The sequence below is a fragment of the Calonectris borealis genome, chromosome 15, assembly GCF_964195595.1.
Source record: "Calonectris borealis chromosome 15, bCalBor7.hap1.2, whole genome shotgun sequence".
NCBI classification, from domain to species: Eukaryota; Metazoa; Chordata; class Aves; order Procellariiformes; family Procellariidae; genus Calonectris; species Calonectris borealis.
In genome coordinates, this window is record NC_134326.1 from 9425527 (window position 1) to 9444422 (window position 18896).

The following is an 18896-nucleotide window of genomic DNA, read 5'->3' on the forward strand; positions in this document are numbered from 1 at the left end:
TCTTTCAGATCATGGAAGTATCATTACTTTATTAGGTAGAAATGTGTCTTGAAGAAAGAGCTGAATGAACAGAAAATAGTTGCTTGATACACATGTCTTTAATTAACTCATGATGAAGCTAATTCATTCACAAAATGAGTGTAAGCAAATGGTGAACATTAAACTGTTTTTTGTTGTTTTTTTTTTAAACAATGCTTCTGATTTAACTTCATTTTTAATGCATGGTAACCATTAGTAACCCATGCGTTCTCACATAAACTGATTTATATCATGCAAGACACTGTTTGCGCTCATGCTCATAAAACAGACTGTGCAGGGGTGGATGTGGAATTTAGTTCTGATAACAGGGTAGATGTGTGATACATTAAGAATGTAAGTGGCAAGCTAATGTCTCTGTGTCAGCTGAGTAGGAAAATTGTCAACAAGTGTGCCTGTATTTCCCCTATGGAATTTATTGATTTTGATGAAATGGCCTACGTTGGTTTTGTTGTGGAATTCTGATGGACTTTCCTTGGTGGTTGGTAATATCAGGATGGCTTCGTGTCCGGGTCTCCTTAACTCTGTGGGGTGTATGAACAGCCTAGCTTCTGGGTAAGGATCGTTAGCACCTCTGCTGTAATATGCACCCAGGCAGGGTTATTCAATGGCAATGTCACCCCATGCCTGTACCCCTCTGTGCTGCATCCTGTGTCCACTTCTCAAGGCCTCTGCTGTCATACTAGGCTTGTATTTCTCCACACTACATAACTGTAAATAACTCATTCTTCATAGAATCACTGCTTGTTTCCATTGACTATATAAAACTATGGATGTACCATACAAAAAGTCAAACAAATTAGCCATAGATGCCTGGTCAATTAGAGAAATTGCTGTGGCAGCTAAAGCAAGTAAAACAAAGCTGTGGGCAGGTGAAGAAAAGTTCAGACCTAGCAGGCCTGACAAGCCCCTGTCCTGAGGCCTTGCAAGCTCAGTGCAAAGATTATGGCCTGTCATTAGCAACGGCAATGCTGTATTGCAGGGCTACAATTCACCAATGTTCCCTCCAAGGCAGATATTGATGCAAAGCTGCTACATCTTCCTTTCCTATTTGTGCCCCACTATGACAAATGTTTTGGAACACAATTTCAAAAAGAAATGCCGGGGTACAGAAAAAGATGTAAACCACATACTTTGGATATTTATTCCACAGAAACAAAACCTCAGTATTAAGTATGTTCAGCTTTTTATGCAAGAACTTCAAAATCTTTTTCTGAAAAATGGTAAATTGTTTTAATGGTGTTAACTAATAAATAATATGGTGACTCTGCAACTTTATTTTAATGAGAAGAAACTGTGTATGGGTTCACTCAGTGTCTTATTTCTCTCTTTTTGGCCTTTCTATCAGTCTCCAATAAGTAAAATGTAAGGCACATAACATGCAAATTCTACTTAGCTCTGAAATTTTTGACATTTGAGTGGGCTAGGCATAATGATCACTGTAAAGCCTATCTTCCCATCCCTTATATTTAAATATAACTATTAAGGTTAGTCAAAACACCAGGAAAATAGGAACAATTTCTATTTCACACACATACAAACATATATCTCCCAGACTTTTCTTTTTCCTCCAGAAATATTTTGGCGTATCATTTTTGACTCTCTCTCATCAATATAATAGAATTTTATATTATAAATTGTCATTGTTCTGATTATGATCAGAGAAGTTTGTCTTTTTAAAAGGAAAGAAACTTTTAAAGAGAAAGCTACTAGAAACTTATAGGTAGATGGTATTCAGGGATGAAAAAAGATGGATGCCTCATAACTCAAAAAGAGGGCAAGAATCAGAACAATAACTGAATACAAGCAGAAGTTAAGAGTGGGTTTGATCAATGTGTGGAACTGACTACAAGGGTCAGAAATATCAGTAGATGTAGCCATAAATGTATTCCAAAAACATTATTTTGAAAAACTGCATTGGGAACCAAGTGTATAAGGTACAACGATTACTGATTTATTTCTGAAATTCCTGGAGGGGAGAAACCACATTAAGGTCTAGGAGATGTAGACTCATGTAACTAGAGTTTCAAAATATGTTTAGCAATGGAATAAAACAGAGTGCAGATGATACTACAGAGAATGATACAAAGTGCAGAAAGATATACAGAGGTGAAAATGTTTCCTTCAGTTCGAAAGATTATATAAGAGGATTTTTTTTTTCTCCTCGTCTTCACTGCAGCTCTATAGTGCTGCTAAATCAAAGGATCCACTAAATGTGCTGCAGAGACTGTTTCAGATGTAAACCAAAACGTCCGTATATTCAGGCCACAATGTCCAGATCCCCAGCAGGTTTCCTTGGCCCTTTCTCAGAGCTCTGTGGAACATCCACCATGGCATGACAGCAATAAGCTTTAAAGGTGAATCGATAGAAGACCAAGCAGTGATGGGCAGCTGCTACCTTCTGACATTACTGGGTCATCCTGAACTAGTCCGTTGCCAGCTGAGGGGGCTCCATTTAAGAGATATGAGCACCAGCTACATGTGGTGTCATTTATGGAGATGGTACTGTTTGTGAGCACTGAAGCAAGATCCGTGAAGATATTTAGGGTAGCCACACAAAGCATCATGGCAACTAAGAATAAGCTAATTGGCAAAATGCAGATGGTTTCAGACTCCATTTTCTATGGGTACAGAGAAGGCACCATGATGCTTCAGAGATTTTGTTGGTCCTTTGTGGGTCTTATCCAAACTGCACAATCAGGAACTTCTTTTTAAAAACAGTATGAGACTTCTCATGACTTGAGCAGATGCCAGATGGGACAATCAGGTGAGGATGGAGACCTGAAAACTTGGAAAGAGGGCAAACCCCTGAAATTAATGGAACATGAGCAGAACTAAGAAACGATAAAGAGGTTTTACTAATCATAGCATAGCTCTCACATGGATAAATTCATCTTCAGTTTCCCTTGCTAGAGCTCCAGCAGCTTTTTATGAGCTACAGACTTATGCAACATAACTGGCTGAGTATTGATGAGAAGAAATTCCACTGGAAGCCACTGAAGCAAAACTTCTACCTGCAATTTATCCTCCTGAATTCCTGGGGAATTTGGCAAACATACCTCAAAATAATTTGTTAAATAAAGAACAGGTGCTATTTCAAGCCCTACAGTTTTCCAGGAGACATTACCAGTGAAATACTTTATAAGAGATGACATAACTAGAATACACTTGCTGGCAACGTTGGCATTTTTAGCTTATATCTGTCAGATTTTCCAAGATTATGGCTGTTCATACTGCCAACAGCTCAGTTATTCTGATCCTGGTGCAGAAAACCATGTTGGTAAATATTTAAACGCAAGTGAAAGTGCTTTCCTGGGTGAAGGTTTGAATGGTTAAAACATTGCAGAATTGAACCCCAGTTTAGCTGCCTCAGCCAGTTTCCCAAGGGGTCATTGCAGATATGACGTCTCTGTTAAAGAAATACATTCTTCACATGCTGTTTGGAATTCTTGCAGGTAAACCAAAATGAGAAGTCCTATTTAAAATATGGATGTAATTTGACTATTAAACTTCTGTTTTTTTTTTCATTAAATCCTTTCATTACTATTTTATTGAGGAGCTCAGAACATTGCATATACAGGTAACAATTGCAGATAACAAATGTTTCTCATTTTTTTAATCTGAATACATATTGCATTGAATTTAATCACCTCTGCTGCTTATCTACTTTAGAGAGATTAAAAGAGATAGTGCTTTGGGGACCATAACAGAAGAATTGATTTTACAGATATAATATGTTTCCTTTTTTTTTTTCTTCCTTAACAAATTGTATAATTAAAGCTATAATCAATTTTCTCTTCTAATACTCTCCAAAAGCCTTCACATACTCAGAACTTTTTCAAAGTTACCATGCAAGCTAAAATTCTTGGTTTCTGGCCAAAGATTAATTCTATTTCCAAGCTTAAAATAAAATCCACTTTTTGAAATTTGTAAGGCTAAAATTATTCCTATTCCCTTTAAAAATAAAATCTATATAGGGTTTGTTTTCACATATATAATCCCTAGATGACTGAATAATAAATTCTGGAACTCATTATAGAAATAATCCTTATTAAGAAGTATACCCAAAACAAAAGTGATTGGATATTAAGTGGTTAAAGTGTATTAAGTGGGTATAAAAGTGGTTAAAAGTGATTGGATATTAATAGCAAATAATTTGGAATTTAATTTCTGAGAAATGAACTCTCTCTAGAGGCAGTGGTGGCATGTTGAGAGAGGAAAGAAACACTGTCCTCACCTGGGCAAAATAGAAGTATCTTAGTTTTACAACCTTTTGACATCAAGGAGGCAGAGTTGTGGATCTGTATCACAATAACCAGTGGCAGAGAAGAATATTTTCATGTTGCTCACCATTGCCTCTTAAATACGGTGTTCAGAGCCTCATTAGTTATGCTGGACTTGGAAGTTAAGAATTTGGCCCTAAAGATTTGGGGTGACTTTAATCTCATGTGCTGCATTAGAGCTTTATTAAGGTTTTAAGTCATTTTAAATGCATGCTTTAAGTCTTCAAAGCAGCTTAGTGAGGTTTTTTAGTATTTTCTTTAGAAACCAGGGAAATAAAATGAAAAAAGCTATTATTAATGTAATGTTGATTGTCCTTGCTCCAAAGAGCTTACAAATAGCTGATACGTTTATTCAATACAATGCAGTCTTCGATACTACTTAATTATATTGGTCCAATAAAAGAGCAGCAATATTTGTGATTGTATTCTAAGGTCCTCCAAATATTTTACCGCTGGTAATCCTCCCCTCTTCCAAATACTTACCTTCCAAGAAAATACTGATTCCTTTACTACCTTGCAAAACAAAATTGTAATGCTCAAACATATTTGGGTTCACAGCCCTCACAGGATGTAGGAGCAAAATGCATCATTTCAGTTACGTATACAGAAGCCAAAAGGTGTCTTTTCAGTCTTCAAGTTCAGCTACTAAGACATTTCTTGGCAGTATAAATATTATTACATGGATCACATGCCTCATCTTCTTTTCCAAGCCACCTTACAGTATGACCACGTCTCCAATCAAAGTTACTTATTGTAGTAAGGGAGTTATCTTCTCTGCTTCTCTCTCCTTTTACTGCATAACTGAGAGCTACTACTAGCTTTCTCACTTCTGTTCTTATTTGAGTGTGGCATTTCCCTGGCCTCTAACTTCCAAAACATATACGCAGGCTATCTTCACTTCATGCAAAAGATTGTCCTACATTTGTCATCTTTGTTAATTTGATCATAATAACTCATCTTTCTGAATCCCTGCACTGTTTTTCTATTTGAAGTAATAGCAGGCTTCTTGTCACTATGTTGAAAATGCTGTATAATTCCAGCCTTCATAATTCACTTCCGTATCTCCTTCAGTTCTGCCTCCTATTCGCAGTAGCTGTACAGCCTTTCTGGGCTCATAGCTAAAGTCCTTACCCTCCATATTAAGGAACTCTAAGAGCTATCGGTGATTCATCTGTAAAAGGTCAAACTGACTGTAATTTTAATTATATATCAATTATTTGGAGGCATTCTTCATTCGCTGACATGTATGTGCTTGTTTGCCTTTGGTGTGGTATCTATTTGGGCAATGGTTTCGCAATTGTTTTGAAAATATTGGCCATTACGACAAATAAGCATGAGCTAATGATTTGAATATAGAATTATATAATTGACTTTTTTGAGCCAGGTGATTACTTTTCTGCACACAGAGGCAGTTTGAATGCCTAAATTTTGGAAGAATGGCTCTCAGGCCTATAAAAGTAGAAACCAGAGACGTTCAGAATAGCAGAAGGGGAAAGATGATTGCAGACTCCTTGATCAACTGTTCTCCCTTGCCTGCCTCAGTATCTGCTGTACACCTGATTGAAGCCTTTTTACTGTTAATCTACAGTGTGACGTCTTTTGTGTCTTCCTCAATTTCTGGAAAGAAAAAGCAGAGTACATCCTCTACCACCCTTTCATAGGATGTACACGAAATAGCCAAGAGATGACTGATCTCTTTATCTGACCATTACGAGTATAATTCATTCTGGTTTGGTGACACACTGTCTCCAGCTTTATCAAACAAATGCATGGATCAGTAGGTCCCAGAAGTGCATTATCACTTAATAATATATTGAATAATACATTGATTAGTTTAGTAAGGCTTTCTAGCATTATCTCATTAATATTGATTGTTCTTAATTGTTCTCTTTCTCATTCTTTCTCCTTCTATGTCTTTTTCTCTGTCTTGAAAAATAATCTAAGGGAATTAAATGGAAGTGGAATTCAGCAGATAATCCTCAATCTGCCACAGCAGGCAGATTTCTGTTTAGATCTGAAGATATTTTACGACAGATTAACAAAAGCTTCATATGACCAGAAAATGCCATTTGTGTTACACAATATAACGTTGAATCACTGTTGAAGGAAAACATTAATTTTCTCATACCACCCTCTGTTTTCCAGGAAATTCTGTCAGAAGGTTATTTTGGGTCTGCATGAGATCCTCTTTAAGATGCATTTCTCATCAATGTATAGAACCATAGGTATTTTTCTGTAGAACATGGAGAATTCAAAAAGCTTAAGATGATAAATAGCTCAGAAAAAAGCTAACTTTTCATCTTAAGGATTCACACCAAAGTCCAAGATGACATTCAGTAAAAAATACAATTTCATACATGATCACCTGCATCATCTGGAAAGAGCTAATGCAAGCATAAAAAGTAGATATCTTCTTCTCACTCCATTCCTTCCAAATGCTCATTATTATCCATCATTTCTTTTAAATATTTTTTGCCCATGTATTGGTGTTTTATTTCTGGTAATAATCTGTATATTTTGGCTTAGGTTTTGTAAAAATGCTATTTCTTTAATGTTTTGCTGGCTGTCTGCGAACAGATGAAAGCTCTATCTTGTAAGAGTAATATTTAGTTTCATATACAATGGCCAGATTTCACAGCTAGGCCTACACATTGTGTTGTACTTTACTGAATATGTGTGAAAATGTCCTTCCACTAAATCTGAAAAAATAGAACTGAACCTGTAGATAAGAAAATCTGACTTACACATTAGTGATTTTCTTCCTTAATGGTAATAATTTGTTGCATTGAGATTCTTGTATAAATTACTGAAGTTCTATTACCTGCTATCACTTTAGAGTAATCATAATGTAATGATTACTCTGGGTCACATCAGCTATATATTGTGCCATGTATTTTGCATCTGGCAGATGCTAATAGCAGAAGCTAAGACCAAAAGATCAGGGCAAGAATATAATGATGCTTCCCTGGTAAAATCTCTCTGCTTCCAGAAACATGCAGCTAGAGGTTTCCTGTAATGAAATGTTACCACTGAGTTTAATGAACTTTGAAGTATTTTTCTTTTTTTTGAATCTATATAAATCTTTGGGCTCTGCATTACCTCACTGATTAGAAAGAAAACCATTTTCATAAGTTTTCAGGCAGCTAATGATAATTTCATTGGGTGCTCTATGCCCTTCATATAAGAGAAAACAAGTAACGCTTCTGCAGTCAACTTTTTCCATGTTGCTTAGGACATCACATGAAAAAGCATTATGCAACTGAGGTGCTCATTTACATGGGAAGGTGTTTGCTACATTTCTTTTCTACTTATGCACTCACTGGTGGTTTTCAGTAGCATTAAAGCCCAATTTTTTTGACAGTAGTTGTGCTAAAAATATTACCCAGTTATATGAATAACAGGATATCACCGTGTGTCAGACTGAATACCCAATACTCAGTCTGACAAGACTCGCATATTAACTTCCTGTCCCAACTATACAAATACCCCAGAATCACACTATATGTAATCCTCACTGTTCTCTTAATAGCTTTCTTCAACCTACCACCTTCGCCCCTCTTTTACCTCCGTTTGTCTCAGCCAGTTGGCAGGTGCTGGGACTTGTGAAAATATGTACCCACTATCTCCCTCTTCCCACTCTTTTTTCATATGGACAAAAAAAAAAAAAGATAATTTTTTGTGAATTTCTCACATTGAAGGATATGGTTATACATTCTGATATAAATGAATTTCTAACCACTTCATATGTCAAGTTTAAAAGCAAGTAATATATTTTCTTATTTCCAAAGATAAATTAAAAGTTGTTTTCTCCACTTTCTGGCTTAGTGCAAAGCTGAATTTCTTCTTAATTGGAAGAATCAAACAAGCAGGTTACTTCTAGACATCACAAATAGAAAACTGGACCCAATTCAAACAACAGCAAAGCTCTTAGTTATTGCACTGGAGCTCTTCTGAGCCAGGAGCTCACCTAAATAAAATGCCTGAAAGACAATATGCCTCGGTAGGTGTGCACACTAGGTGAATTCAGACTCTCATGGTATGCTTTTTATTAACATCATGACAATTTGGGCTGTAACCTAGTATCAAAAGGAAGCATGCAATGAATGTTAAGTTTTAAGTCATTGAGTCTAAAGTCTAAAAAATCAGTGCATTTAGAATGGATACTTTATGCTGTTCCTTTCTCATCTCTCCTTCAGCTAAAATAGCTCTTAATTCTGTTTTTTGTGCTTTGGATATATTCACTAGGGGCAATTGTAGTCCCTAATTTCATTAGTGCTCAACAAGTTTGTTTTGAGTCTCATTCTATGAAATAAGCTCTTCCTTACCTAATAATAATTATAGTTACCTGTCTATGGTGCTGGACTTTTTTTCCTGCAATTTATGGTTCTTTCCCGGGACTTTCTGGAGTTTTTTTATTCATCATATAATGAATGTATCTTATTCTAAGTAAACAGCCTTCACCTTTGAGCCCAGAAGCATACCTCTACTTCCAGTGAAGTTACCTGAACATCTATTTCTATCATCAGTTGTCATACCTTTTCTGAAAAGAGATAAATAAACATGTTTCTTTCTCTTTTACTGCCACAAAATCTCCCTAGTTCTTGTTCAGAACTTCCATTCACAGAAAACAAGCTCTGTTCTTGAATAGAGAAATTCCTTTATGTCCAAAGGGCCAGGACAAGACCTATGTGCCACTTAGGATCAATTTACATTACAGTCTATGGGCTGAAGTGGAGTGTAAAGTTTAAGCTGATCTTCTCTACAGAATAAAAAAGAAGAAATGAAGAAAAAAAAGTGTTTAGAGGTATTGTAAATCAGTTAGTTGGAATGTAGGTTGAGAGCTTTCTGCAAAAAGTAAAAGCATTATTCAGTGTAAGAAACACTTCTTGAAGATTCTTACTGAGTTATAATTTAACTTTGGGTTATTTCCCAGTTCTTACTTATGAACACATAACTACCTGTAAGAATTTATGCTGTATAGGTCCTGGCTTTTCCTCAGCAACAGGCTGACTTCAGGGGGTCAGAGATTACTGACAGAATAAAACTAGGCCCGTCATGTGAGGAGATTCCTAAAAGTGCTGAGATTTTCAGCTTTAGGTATAGGATAAGGTCTTGATTTCTTAGTAGACATAACTGGGAAAATGGACAATCAAACCTTACCTCCGCGTTAAAGGGAATTCATACTGCAACAAATGTCCATAAAAGAAGTACAACACTAGCTAGGCTATGAAGCATGAAAATTATGAAAAAACCTTCAGTTCTAACATCCCTATGTCAATCATTTTTTAATGTGTATATTTTCTAAGCCCGAATTCGTATTAAGCAAGCCCCCAGCTAGCATTGTATTCTTCACTGCCATTCTCACAAAACCCACCTCTTTTTCTGTGTAAGACTGTGAGTGGGGCTGCAGGTAGAATAGTTGTAAAGCAGCAATTCAGAATACCAGTGAAGCAGAGAACCACAGTACACTCTAGTTATTCTGTTGAATGTTTTTTTAAAAAAAAAAGATCACCCTAATAGAATCTTTGTATCTAGGAATATATCGAACTTTTATAGCTGGAGTGGCTGAACATAACAAGGGAAAGGCTACAGGGTACTGAGCTGGCTTCAAATGAGCTAGTGCATCTTCACATTGCAGGACAATGCCAGTCAGAGGTATTGACCTTAAAACTGCCTCTGCTTTGGAGCTTAATTGAATGTATCTCTACAAGGTAGAGCAGGCAAAAGAGGCAGAATATGAAAAAAAAATCAACCTTCCTATAAGCATGTGCATCTGTTATTGCTCACCTGTGTCTAATGCTTTATCTAATCCTTTAATAATTCATGCTTTCAATTCACAATTCAGTTCTTTGTTGGAGAAAGTGGTGGTCATTACTTAAGTGTATAAGAATTTAGTTGTGCTGGAACTGAGACTTGGAATGAGTTTCCTTTGACCAGACATTTGCTTCTTTTCCCTTCATTTGTTCACTCCTATCAGAGTCTTCTTCCCTTTAAAGTTTTTGTGCAACTGTTACAGAATTTCTTGATGTATGCCAACAGAGCAAATGTAGCATAAAGAAGAAAACAATGCAATCGCAATCCAAATCAACAAGATATTTTTTCCAGATCAGCACAAATCAAAAACATTTTTGAATACGTTAATTTTGTCATGCAGGTAATGGTTAGGTGGTATAGTCACTAAAGCAGAAGTTAGTTAAAGGGCTTAATCCACATCTCCCCATCATTATAACCTTGCAAGTAGAGAAACAATGTCTGTAATCTTTTTTGCCCCATCAAGTTATTAATAATGAAATAGTGAGAATTTTACTTAATTGTTCAAATGTACTTTAGATCAGTGTTTTTGGTAGTCTTTTTATTACTATAATAGTTGTTCCAAGTTTGTATGCCAGCATTACAACTGATAGCAGTCAGGAATGCAGCATGGCTATGAAAAACAGAAAGACAGTCTCATCCTCCTTGCTACTCCTGAACTGTTCAAAGTCCTGTGTCCATACAGCCTCAGCAATGCTGAAACAAACACTGTAGTATATCGGCCAGTCAGCAATAAATATTCAATTTCATAGTATCATAGACAAGGATAAAGTCATCATTTAGCAGTACCTAGATTCACATCTTCCATCATGACACTTCTTTAAACGGGACAATTTCTTGTAACTTTAGAAATTGTCTCTTTCTGAGTGTGATATTCCAATAATGCTCCAAGTGACTTCAGTGAGACCTCTAAATTAACTTTAGTGCTATACACTATGTGAAAGTATTGGAAGCTAGTGTATGAATATAACTACAGCTGCAGGATTAATACCAAACCAATGTTAGCAAACTTTACAGTAATTCTAAATGACTGCTCAGCTCAGGGATATTCATGCCCCTTTTAATCATTGTTATTATATCACTTATGCACAGTATATCACAGTGCAAGAACCCAACTGACACTGCTAGTGCTTTACAGGAACAAAACAATTTTATTTACTCCCATGTTCAGTAATTTACTAGTAAAAATACATATATTCGTATATGTACCACACTAATTTGGTGCTAAAATGATTGCTTTATTTATGCTTTTTTTTCTGACCAGTCTTGGCAGTTTTCAGTTTTAGGTACCTAGCTGCAGCATAGAAACATTCCATGACACTGCCTGGGCACTAACAAGTGAAAAAATAAAAGTAGTTAGTGTCCAACATTTCACATCTGGACGTTACTTCGTGCTGTGTTCATGTGATTTTTGCTAAAAATTTGTTAAAGCTAAGGACTATGCAAAAATAACTAATAAAACCTATATGTAAATAGTGTGCAGAGTATAGCTTTAAATCTATTTGAAAATTTGCTGGTGAGTGAGCTCTATTACATGTAACATGTAAAGTGTAATCAAATAATTAGTTCCAATTAAACCCCATATTGAGGTGTGCAAATATTAAACTATTTTATTTACATTTTTAAAGTGTTTCTAAACCCAAAAATTTTAGTGCACAATTTTCAGAAATTTGGAGTTTGGTTTGACTTGTTTTCACTGAAACACAGCTTCAGGCAATGTGATGGACTGCACGATGCTGTTACGCTGGTCTGAGTGATAAGACGATGGGGGAACTTTATGCAAGAAGTTTGCAGTACAGTTATGAATGTCAAGAAACAAAGTGGAAGAAAGCACTTCCTAAAACTTTACTGTGCACAATTGTAAAGATGTACTCTGTGCAAGTAATAAAACTAATACATAACATTTGTAATATAACATTTGTTCTGAATTCATTCAAATCATGGTTTGCTGAAATCAATGCCAGAATTTTAGCTACTTCCATTAATGCCTGAATGATGCCTTAACTTTCCTCTTCTTTCTCCAATTTTCTAAATATCAACAATTGCACAACAATTAACTTCTCTAGTAATTCTCTAGTAAGAGGAAAAACTTCTGCACAATATTGGTAATCAATTTTTATGTGTCCAGTTACTTTGATCAGATTCTGCAAATACTTAAACTTTTGTCTGTATTCTGATTGATGTCAACACATTTATTCACATGCATAACATGGAGCACATACTTTAGTGTTCAGTTGCATTGGCCTTTAAGAATTTCAGTGTCCAAGACAAATGAAACATAATACAATGAAATTCCCCACCTTCTGAAGTGTTTGCTGAGTTTTTAACAAAGAAAAACTTTCATCCTGGCTATAAATAAACAGTATCTAAGTTCAGCTTTTCTAACTCTGTCTTGGTCCATCAGTTTCCAAAACTAATAGTAAGTTTTCTTCCACAACAGAAGAAGAAAAGTGTCCTGACTATTAGAATTAAAATCATATTTGCATGTTGACTCATTTAAAATGTTTTTCGTAAAGCACTAAGGATAATTTTCCTCTTTACTTGTAGATTTTTAATATAGTTTCTCTATTATTTATTCTTTAAAATCATGTCAGGAAGCTGTCAGAGGAAACCATCTTGGCTATCAGATGGCTATGAACGGAAAACAGAACCTTTTGCTGAGATAAAACTTTAATTTGCATTATGAAGAGCTTCTTTTAAAGCTTATGAAATAATTTTGGCAAAATTCCTCTCAGGCTATGTTATTCTGAAAGATGAGTGAAAAGAAGGAAGTGTGTTAAAATAAATATCTGGGATTATTTTAGTAGAAGTTTTCTGTCAAAACAATCTGAGACCCTGTGTTCGTGATATCCTGTAAAAGCTCATTTTCCATTGCTGTGTTCACATAGTAATCATAAGTGATTCTGTAAGAATCAGAGATACCTTACACCTGTCTTACTCCCAATTACAAAGTACCCCTCATGGTAGGCTCACCAAGTTTGATTTCACTTTCTACTCCATTTTCAACCATTTAAAGTTTCTTTTCACAGGAATTCTTCACAAAGTCCTTTTTGTGTTAAGAAAGTTACTCTAAAACCCAACAGCTTTTAATTTCCCTGGCCAATAATTTTGGCCTTTCATATTGTTTAGAACTAAAATCCTACCACTGCTGCTACAAAGTCTGATTTTTCTTAAACAAACAAACAAAAAAGCAAACAGAAAGAACCCACTTTTTAGTATGGTGGTGTCCAGGTAAAAGGAGGGAAGAAGAAAGAAGGTAAATTTGAATGAGGAGCCTGTATGAATACAAGGTTAATTGTAGAAAAGAGAATGGGCTCTAACTTCTCTAATGTATCAATGACAACATGGCTTATGCAGCTGTGAGGAAAAGTCTATTACCACTTGAAAGGCCAGGTACTTTGCAATGCAGTGCTACTTTCTCATCTAACCTGTTAAATGCACAGTCCACAAATTTTTGCAAGAATGTCTGGTTCAGCGTAATGCTTGGCACTGCAGCAATACTCACTCCCCCCCTCCACTTTCTACTCATCCACATATAAACTACTTCTTCCTCTGCTGTTAAGATTTTTACCTCTTTACATTTATGTATACAGTAGACATGCAGCATGCACAGGTTGTCTTCAAACAGTACATGTGTCAGTGTGGGGAGGTAAATGCTATTGTAAACATTCATCTCATATGATCAGTGAATACTATTACATCCCATTGCTTCTTCCATCAGCATTAAAAGCCTTTCAGTAACTGGGAAATGCAGGCAGCACCTCGCTGCCTGCCTTGGGAGGGTTGTGCAGAGATCTGCATCTCTGTCCTTGGTCCTAAATCTGTGCACTGGCTCCTTATAGATGGAACAAACGTACGGCGCTTCGGAGCCTGTAGCCCAGGCACAGCCATGATGTGGCTGCTTAGGTGAAAACAAGCATGAATGCACTGACATTCTGCCCACAAAACACAGCTGTATTATAACTCCATGCACTGTAGCAAATGATAATTCAGAGATAAAAGGCTTCATTAATATGGCATCAAATTCTATGAAACACCCGGCATGTACCACCATCATACACACCCGCTGCTTACCCTCCCTGTCCGTTTCAGAGCGACAACAATTGTAAGAGAAATAAAACATTGTAAGATCTCAGCTGCTAGGAGATAGATAAATGCAATGCCACTATCCAAACCTCCGGCATTCTCACCACAGCTCTGCAAATTTGCAAACAGATTCTTCACCCCCCAGCCCTCCCTCTCCACCCCCCCCCCCCAACAGAATCAGAAAGCACATCTTACCACTGGATGAGAGAGAGGAACAGAAGTGCCCACACCATCATTTTGAGAGAAAATGCAGGATTCAAGAATGCAGTGCTCCCCAGCCTTGTTGGATTTGGAGGAATCATCTCTTTTTCTCCCCCCCCCCCCCGGTTTTTTCCCCTTTCCTCTTGGTTGCAGATGGAACCGTCCCCTTCTTTAATTTTTTTTTTGGTAGTGGTTCTCCCCCCCTCCCTACCAGGTCCCGTCAGTGGGATGATACATTGCGCCCAGCTGCGGGAATTAATATGCAGGGGGACAGAAATTAGATCTGCACAAGCCCTTTGCAGATATAATCAGAAAACGTCAGCTCAGGCAGCAGGCAGTAGCTTCCAAATCTAGGGGAATAATATAATTGGGAGAAAAGAAAAAAAAACCACAAAACCACAGACACTAACAGAATAAAAACAGTCAAGGAAAGAAGAAACACATACACATGCACATATTTACAGAACCACTCACACACATGCCACAAAATCCAATAAAGCAATAGAAAGAGTAAACGAGAGAAAAAAAAGAAAAGAAAGAATAAAGCAATGGAGCTTCTGCCTGAATGCAGATTAACTCTGAGGTCAAAGTGGAAATGATGCACTCTGCTGCAGCACAGATTAACACATGCGTGGTGTCAGCCGGGGTGCTTTTTAACCTTTGATTACACATATGCAGGCAGCCTGGATTTTCATTTTGGAGGCGAGAAGGATTTGGCAGGCATAAAAAGGGAGGATGGAAGAAAAAGGTTTCCCTATGCTGCTGAGCATCCTCATTTTTTCTAAACAGCCTGGAAATCGTGATTGCAAAGGGAAAAAAAATGAAAGGATGGATGGGGGAGTGGAAAAGGGAGGGATGGTTGTTGCTAAGTAACCCAGGAAATGGGGAAAGCAGCATTGGTGGAGTCACTATGAATGAGGTGATTTAGTGTGTGATAGGATTAGGGGGAATATGCAACGTTTTTTCTCCCCTCCCCCTAATAAAATCAGGCTACACAGACACGGAAAATGCTTCCTGGCCAGAGGGGAAACACTAGGTGGTTATAAAAGCTGGACCTTGCCAAATTTTGGAACCGGAATCCCAAGTTCCATTGTCCAAAAATGCAATTTAGCAGCTACTAGTGAAGTAAAAAATTCAGGGAATCTCATGATTTCCCAAAGTAAGAGCACCTCAGTCTAAAACAGGTGCTTGAACCATGACGTACAATAACAAACTTTTTATCTCCCCGTTTTTTTCTGGCTAAAACCAAAGCAAATGTAGACAGCATCAAGCCTCCCCAATGCTGTTTATACACTGGGAGATTGATGTGCAAACATAATCATCAGGAAGTAGGACATGTGACCTGACACTGTTTCAGTTCAAGGCCCATCTTTCTAAAACTCAATGGAGAAATAAAGAAATAATTCTTCTAAAGAACACTTAAATGGAGAGAAAGTGAAATGCTCCTAATAGAATAAAAGCATCAACATTTCCCTCTGAACTGAGTCTAGTCTGAACCAAATTTGACACCTGCCAATACCCAGGCCAATCTGGTAATTCCTAATGTCCAAATGCAGAATGAAATTTTTCTGTCAAAAATAGATAGTTACAGTAGTTGCTGTCCCAGATTCTCAAAAAACATAGATCAAGCCTTCAGCCATCAAGCTAATTTTTTTCGTTTCCAAACATGATATATTTAACTACAACAATAAGTGATAGACCAATGTTATTAGTTGAATGAAATACATCTTGGCCCCTGGATAGAACTGTGATAATTTGAGCCCATATCTAAACTATCACTGTATTTTATCAGTGTTTCCAAACAAAGTAACAAGCTATGAACCTGGTTCTTAATATTTCCAGTCAATGGTCCTATTCTTAATTAAGTCACTTCATCAACTTGTGAAATACAGCCACTTCAGAGATAAAAAGCTATAAAATATTCTAAATGCTCTTCCCGCATCTCTCTCTCTCTCACTATATATATATATATGTATGTATGTATGCTTATTCAAATATCAACATTTGCTTGTGGTTCACTTCATTACCTGTGAACATGATACTTTTGTGATTTTTTTGCTGTAATCTCTCTCATCAGTTATCAAAACATTCCTCTGAAGGTTAATAAAGCTGTGTATATTTTGATGAGGGAATCAAAATTGTTGATAGCTAAGAATTTGAACTGTGCAAATAGTAATTGTCTTAGCTATAGCAACTATGTCTGCTGTAACAGGGAATATCAGCTTTACACTGCACTTTATTTACTGAAATTTGTTCCATAGCAAAATGTTTCACATCCTTCTTGTCTGAAAATAGTTCCTAGACTTCCTACAAAATTGTTATGCAGTTTTACTCCAGAGATTCAGCTCATTATTCTTGTTGAGAGAGGCAAGGGTTCTGCAGTAGAAGAAAAACCTGCTGGTGTCAAATCTTAAGACTTTTTTCCAGGCTTCCCTTCACATAGAGGGTATGTCAAAAAAGTTAGATACCGTAATACTAATCCTTGACTACCTAGAGTTCGTTAAGATGTACAGAGACATAGCCCATTGGTAATATTATTCCTGTAGGTATTTTATTAGCTGTACCTTCTATTCACATTGCTAATTGGTGTCGTGGTTTAACCTGTCAGGCAGCTAAACACCACACAGCTGCTCACCCACTCCCCCCAGTGGGGAGGGGGAGAGAATCGGAAAAAAGGTAAAACTTGTGGGTTGAGATAAAGACAATTTAATAGGACATAAAAGGAAGGGAAAATAGTAATAATGATAAAAGAACATACAAAACAAGTGATGCACAATGCAATTGCTCAGCACCCACTGTCCAATGCCCAGCCAGTTCCCGAGCAGTGGCTGTGACCCCCCGGCCAATTCACCCCAGTTTTTGTTCAGCATGACATCATATGGTATGGGGTATCCCTTTGGTCAGTTGGGGTCAGCTGTCCTGGCTGTGTCCCCTCCCGGATTCTTGTGCACCTCCAGCCTCCTCACTGGAGGGCAGTATGAGAAGCTGAAAAGTCCTTGACGTAGTGTAAGCACTGCTCAGTAACAACTAAAACATCAATGTTTATCAACATTATTCTCATCCTAATTCCAAAACACAGCACTATACCAGCTACTAGGAAGAAAATTAACTCTGTCCCAGCCGAAATCAGGACAACTGGATATCAGTGGGTTTTGATGGACAAGCAGTGGACCACACAAAGGCCAAGTCAGGTTTTTCAGTGCTCCTAGATAGTAGATATCAGAGCTAACATCATTTAGATGTCAAAATATTTGACCACGATACATAAAACTTATCCACTAATAATTAAGCAATAATAATTTTGTCTGTAAGTAATTTCAAATGCAAAATTGTCCTTGCAGTTCTTTGCAACCTTGACCTTAGGCCTTAAGAAAGAGAAAGCAAAACCAGGTTTTATGCGTAATGCATTTCAATATTATAATCTCTGGTGATGATGATACCTTTTGCTGGGAAAAAATTTGTTTATCTGTAGCAGATATAACTGCTACAGAAAACAAAAATCTAATAGGCTGTTTTCTGTTTGAAAACATGTTGTCTTTGAAGCACAGGGTTCTGCTTTTTGTGCACACAAGCTCAGATCAGACAGTGATGTTTTAGAATTCCATCATAATAAATTATCACAAAGGACCAAATTTACATGAGGACACTGCCTAGTGTGAAATGTTTTCCTGACACCTTTTGTGTGATAAACCAATCCCACATAGTAATTTGCCCCTGAGCACAAATGTGGTATCTTCACAACAAATGACTTAAAGTTTTTTTATGGAAAAAATGTCTTAGGAAGAATAATTAAACACAGAAGTGATTGTTCCAAAAACATGCATTCTATATCAGACCAGAATAATATTCACAAGAGTATCTTACTATACTTTGGCAGACAGCTTGAGCATTTACAAGGAAGTTCTCAGCTACCATTGGTTTTGCTAGGTGACTGTATCTTTAAGCCCCCAAAAAACATGGCTCTTCCTTACTCTAAAATTTTTTTTTCCTGTGTATCAAATATTACATCATACATTAACATAGAAGACAAAAGATATATGTGAAAAAGCAAATGCAAAAATAGGAATATTATGAAAGATAGATAAAGTGTAAAAAAGGATACTGTCAATGTCAATATATTGCCAAGTTATCCACAAAAAGTTTACTTTTTTTTTTTTTCTTTTATCACATGTTTGTATCTGGAAGTTCTTTCTGTTTCAGCTTGCAATTCCTTGTGTTGCTTTAGAAAAAAGACAAAAATAAAATGCTAATTTCACTATCTCTCAAATGGCACAAGATTTGGGTAAGAGGCAACTGTTTTTTACGGGTCATGTTAAGGATGGTTTCTTAAAGGCAAAAGAAGGAAACATCTAGGTAGCTAAATTGTCTAGTGATGATTTAGGGGACTGTTAATTACCTATCAAGTAATGTTGTGATACTTGGAAAAAGACATTAAATGTTTCAAATTATTTTTATCAAGAAATAAAATATCCTAGTTAT

General features: G+C 36.6%; 1 protein-coding gene across 2 annotated transcripts in view; it reads right to left on the reverse strand.

Annotated features, from left to right (window-relative positions):
• Positions 1–15112, reverse strand: part of GABRG2 (gamma-aminobutyric acid type A receptor subunit gamma2) — a 72727-nt gene extending 57615 nt beyond the window's left edge. For both annotated transcript variants that reach the window (XM_075164127.1, XM_075164126.1), the window contains exon 1: positions 14412–15112. In XM_075164127.1, the coding sequence (XP_075020228.1) occupies positions 14412–14518 (107 nt within the window). In that variant the 5' untranslated portion in view covers positions 14519–15112. The remainder of the gene's footprint in view (positions 1–14411) is intronic.
• Between the last annotated feature and the right edge of the window lie 3784 nt (positions 15113–18896).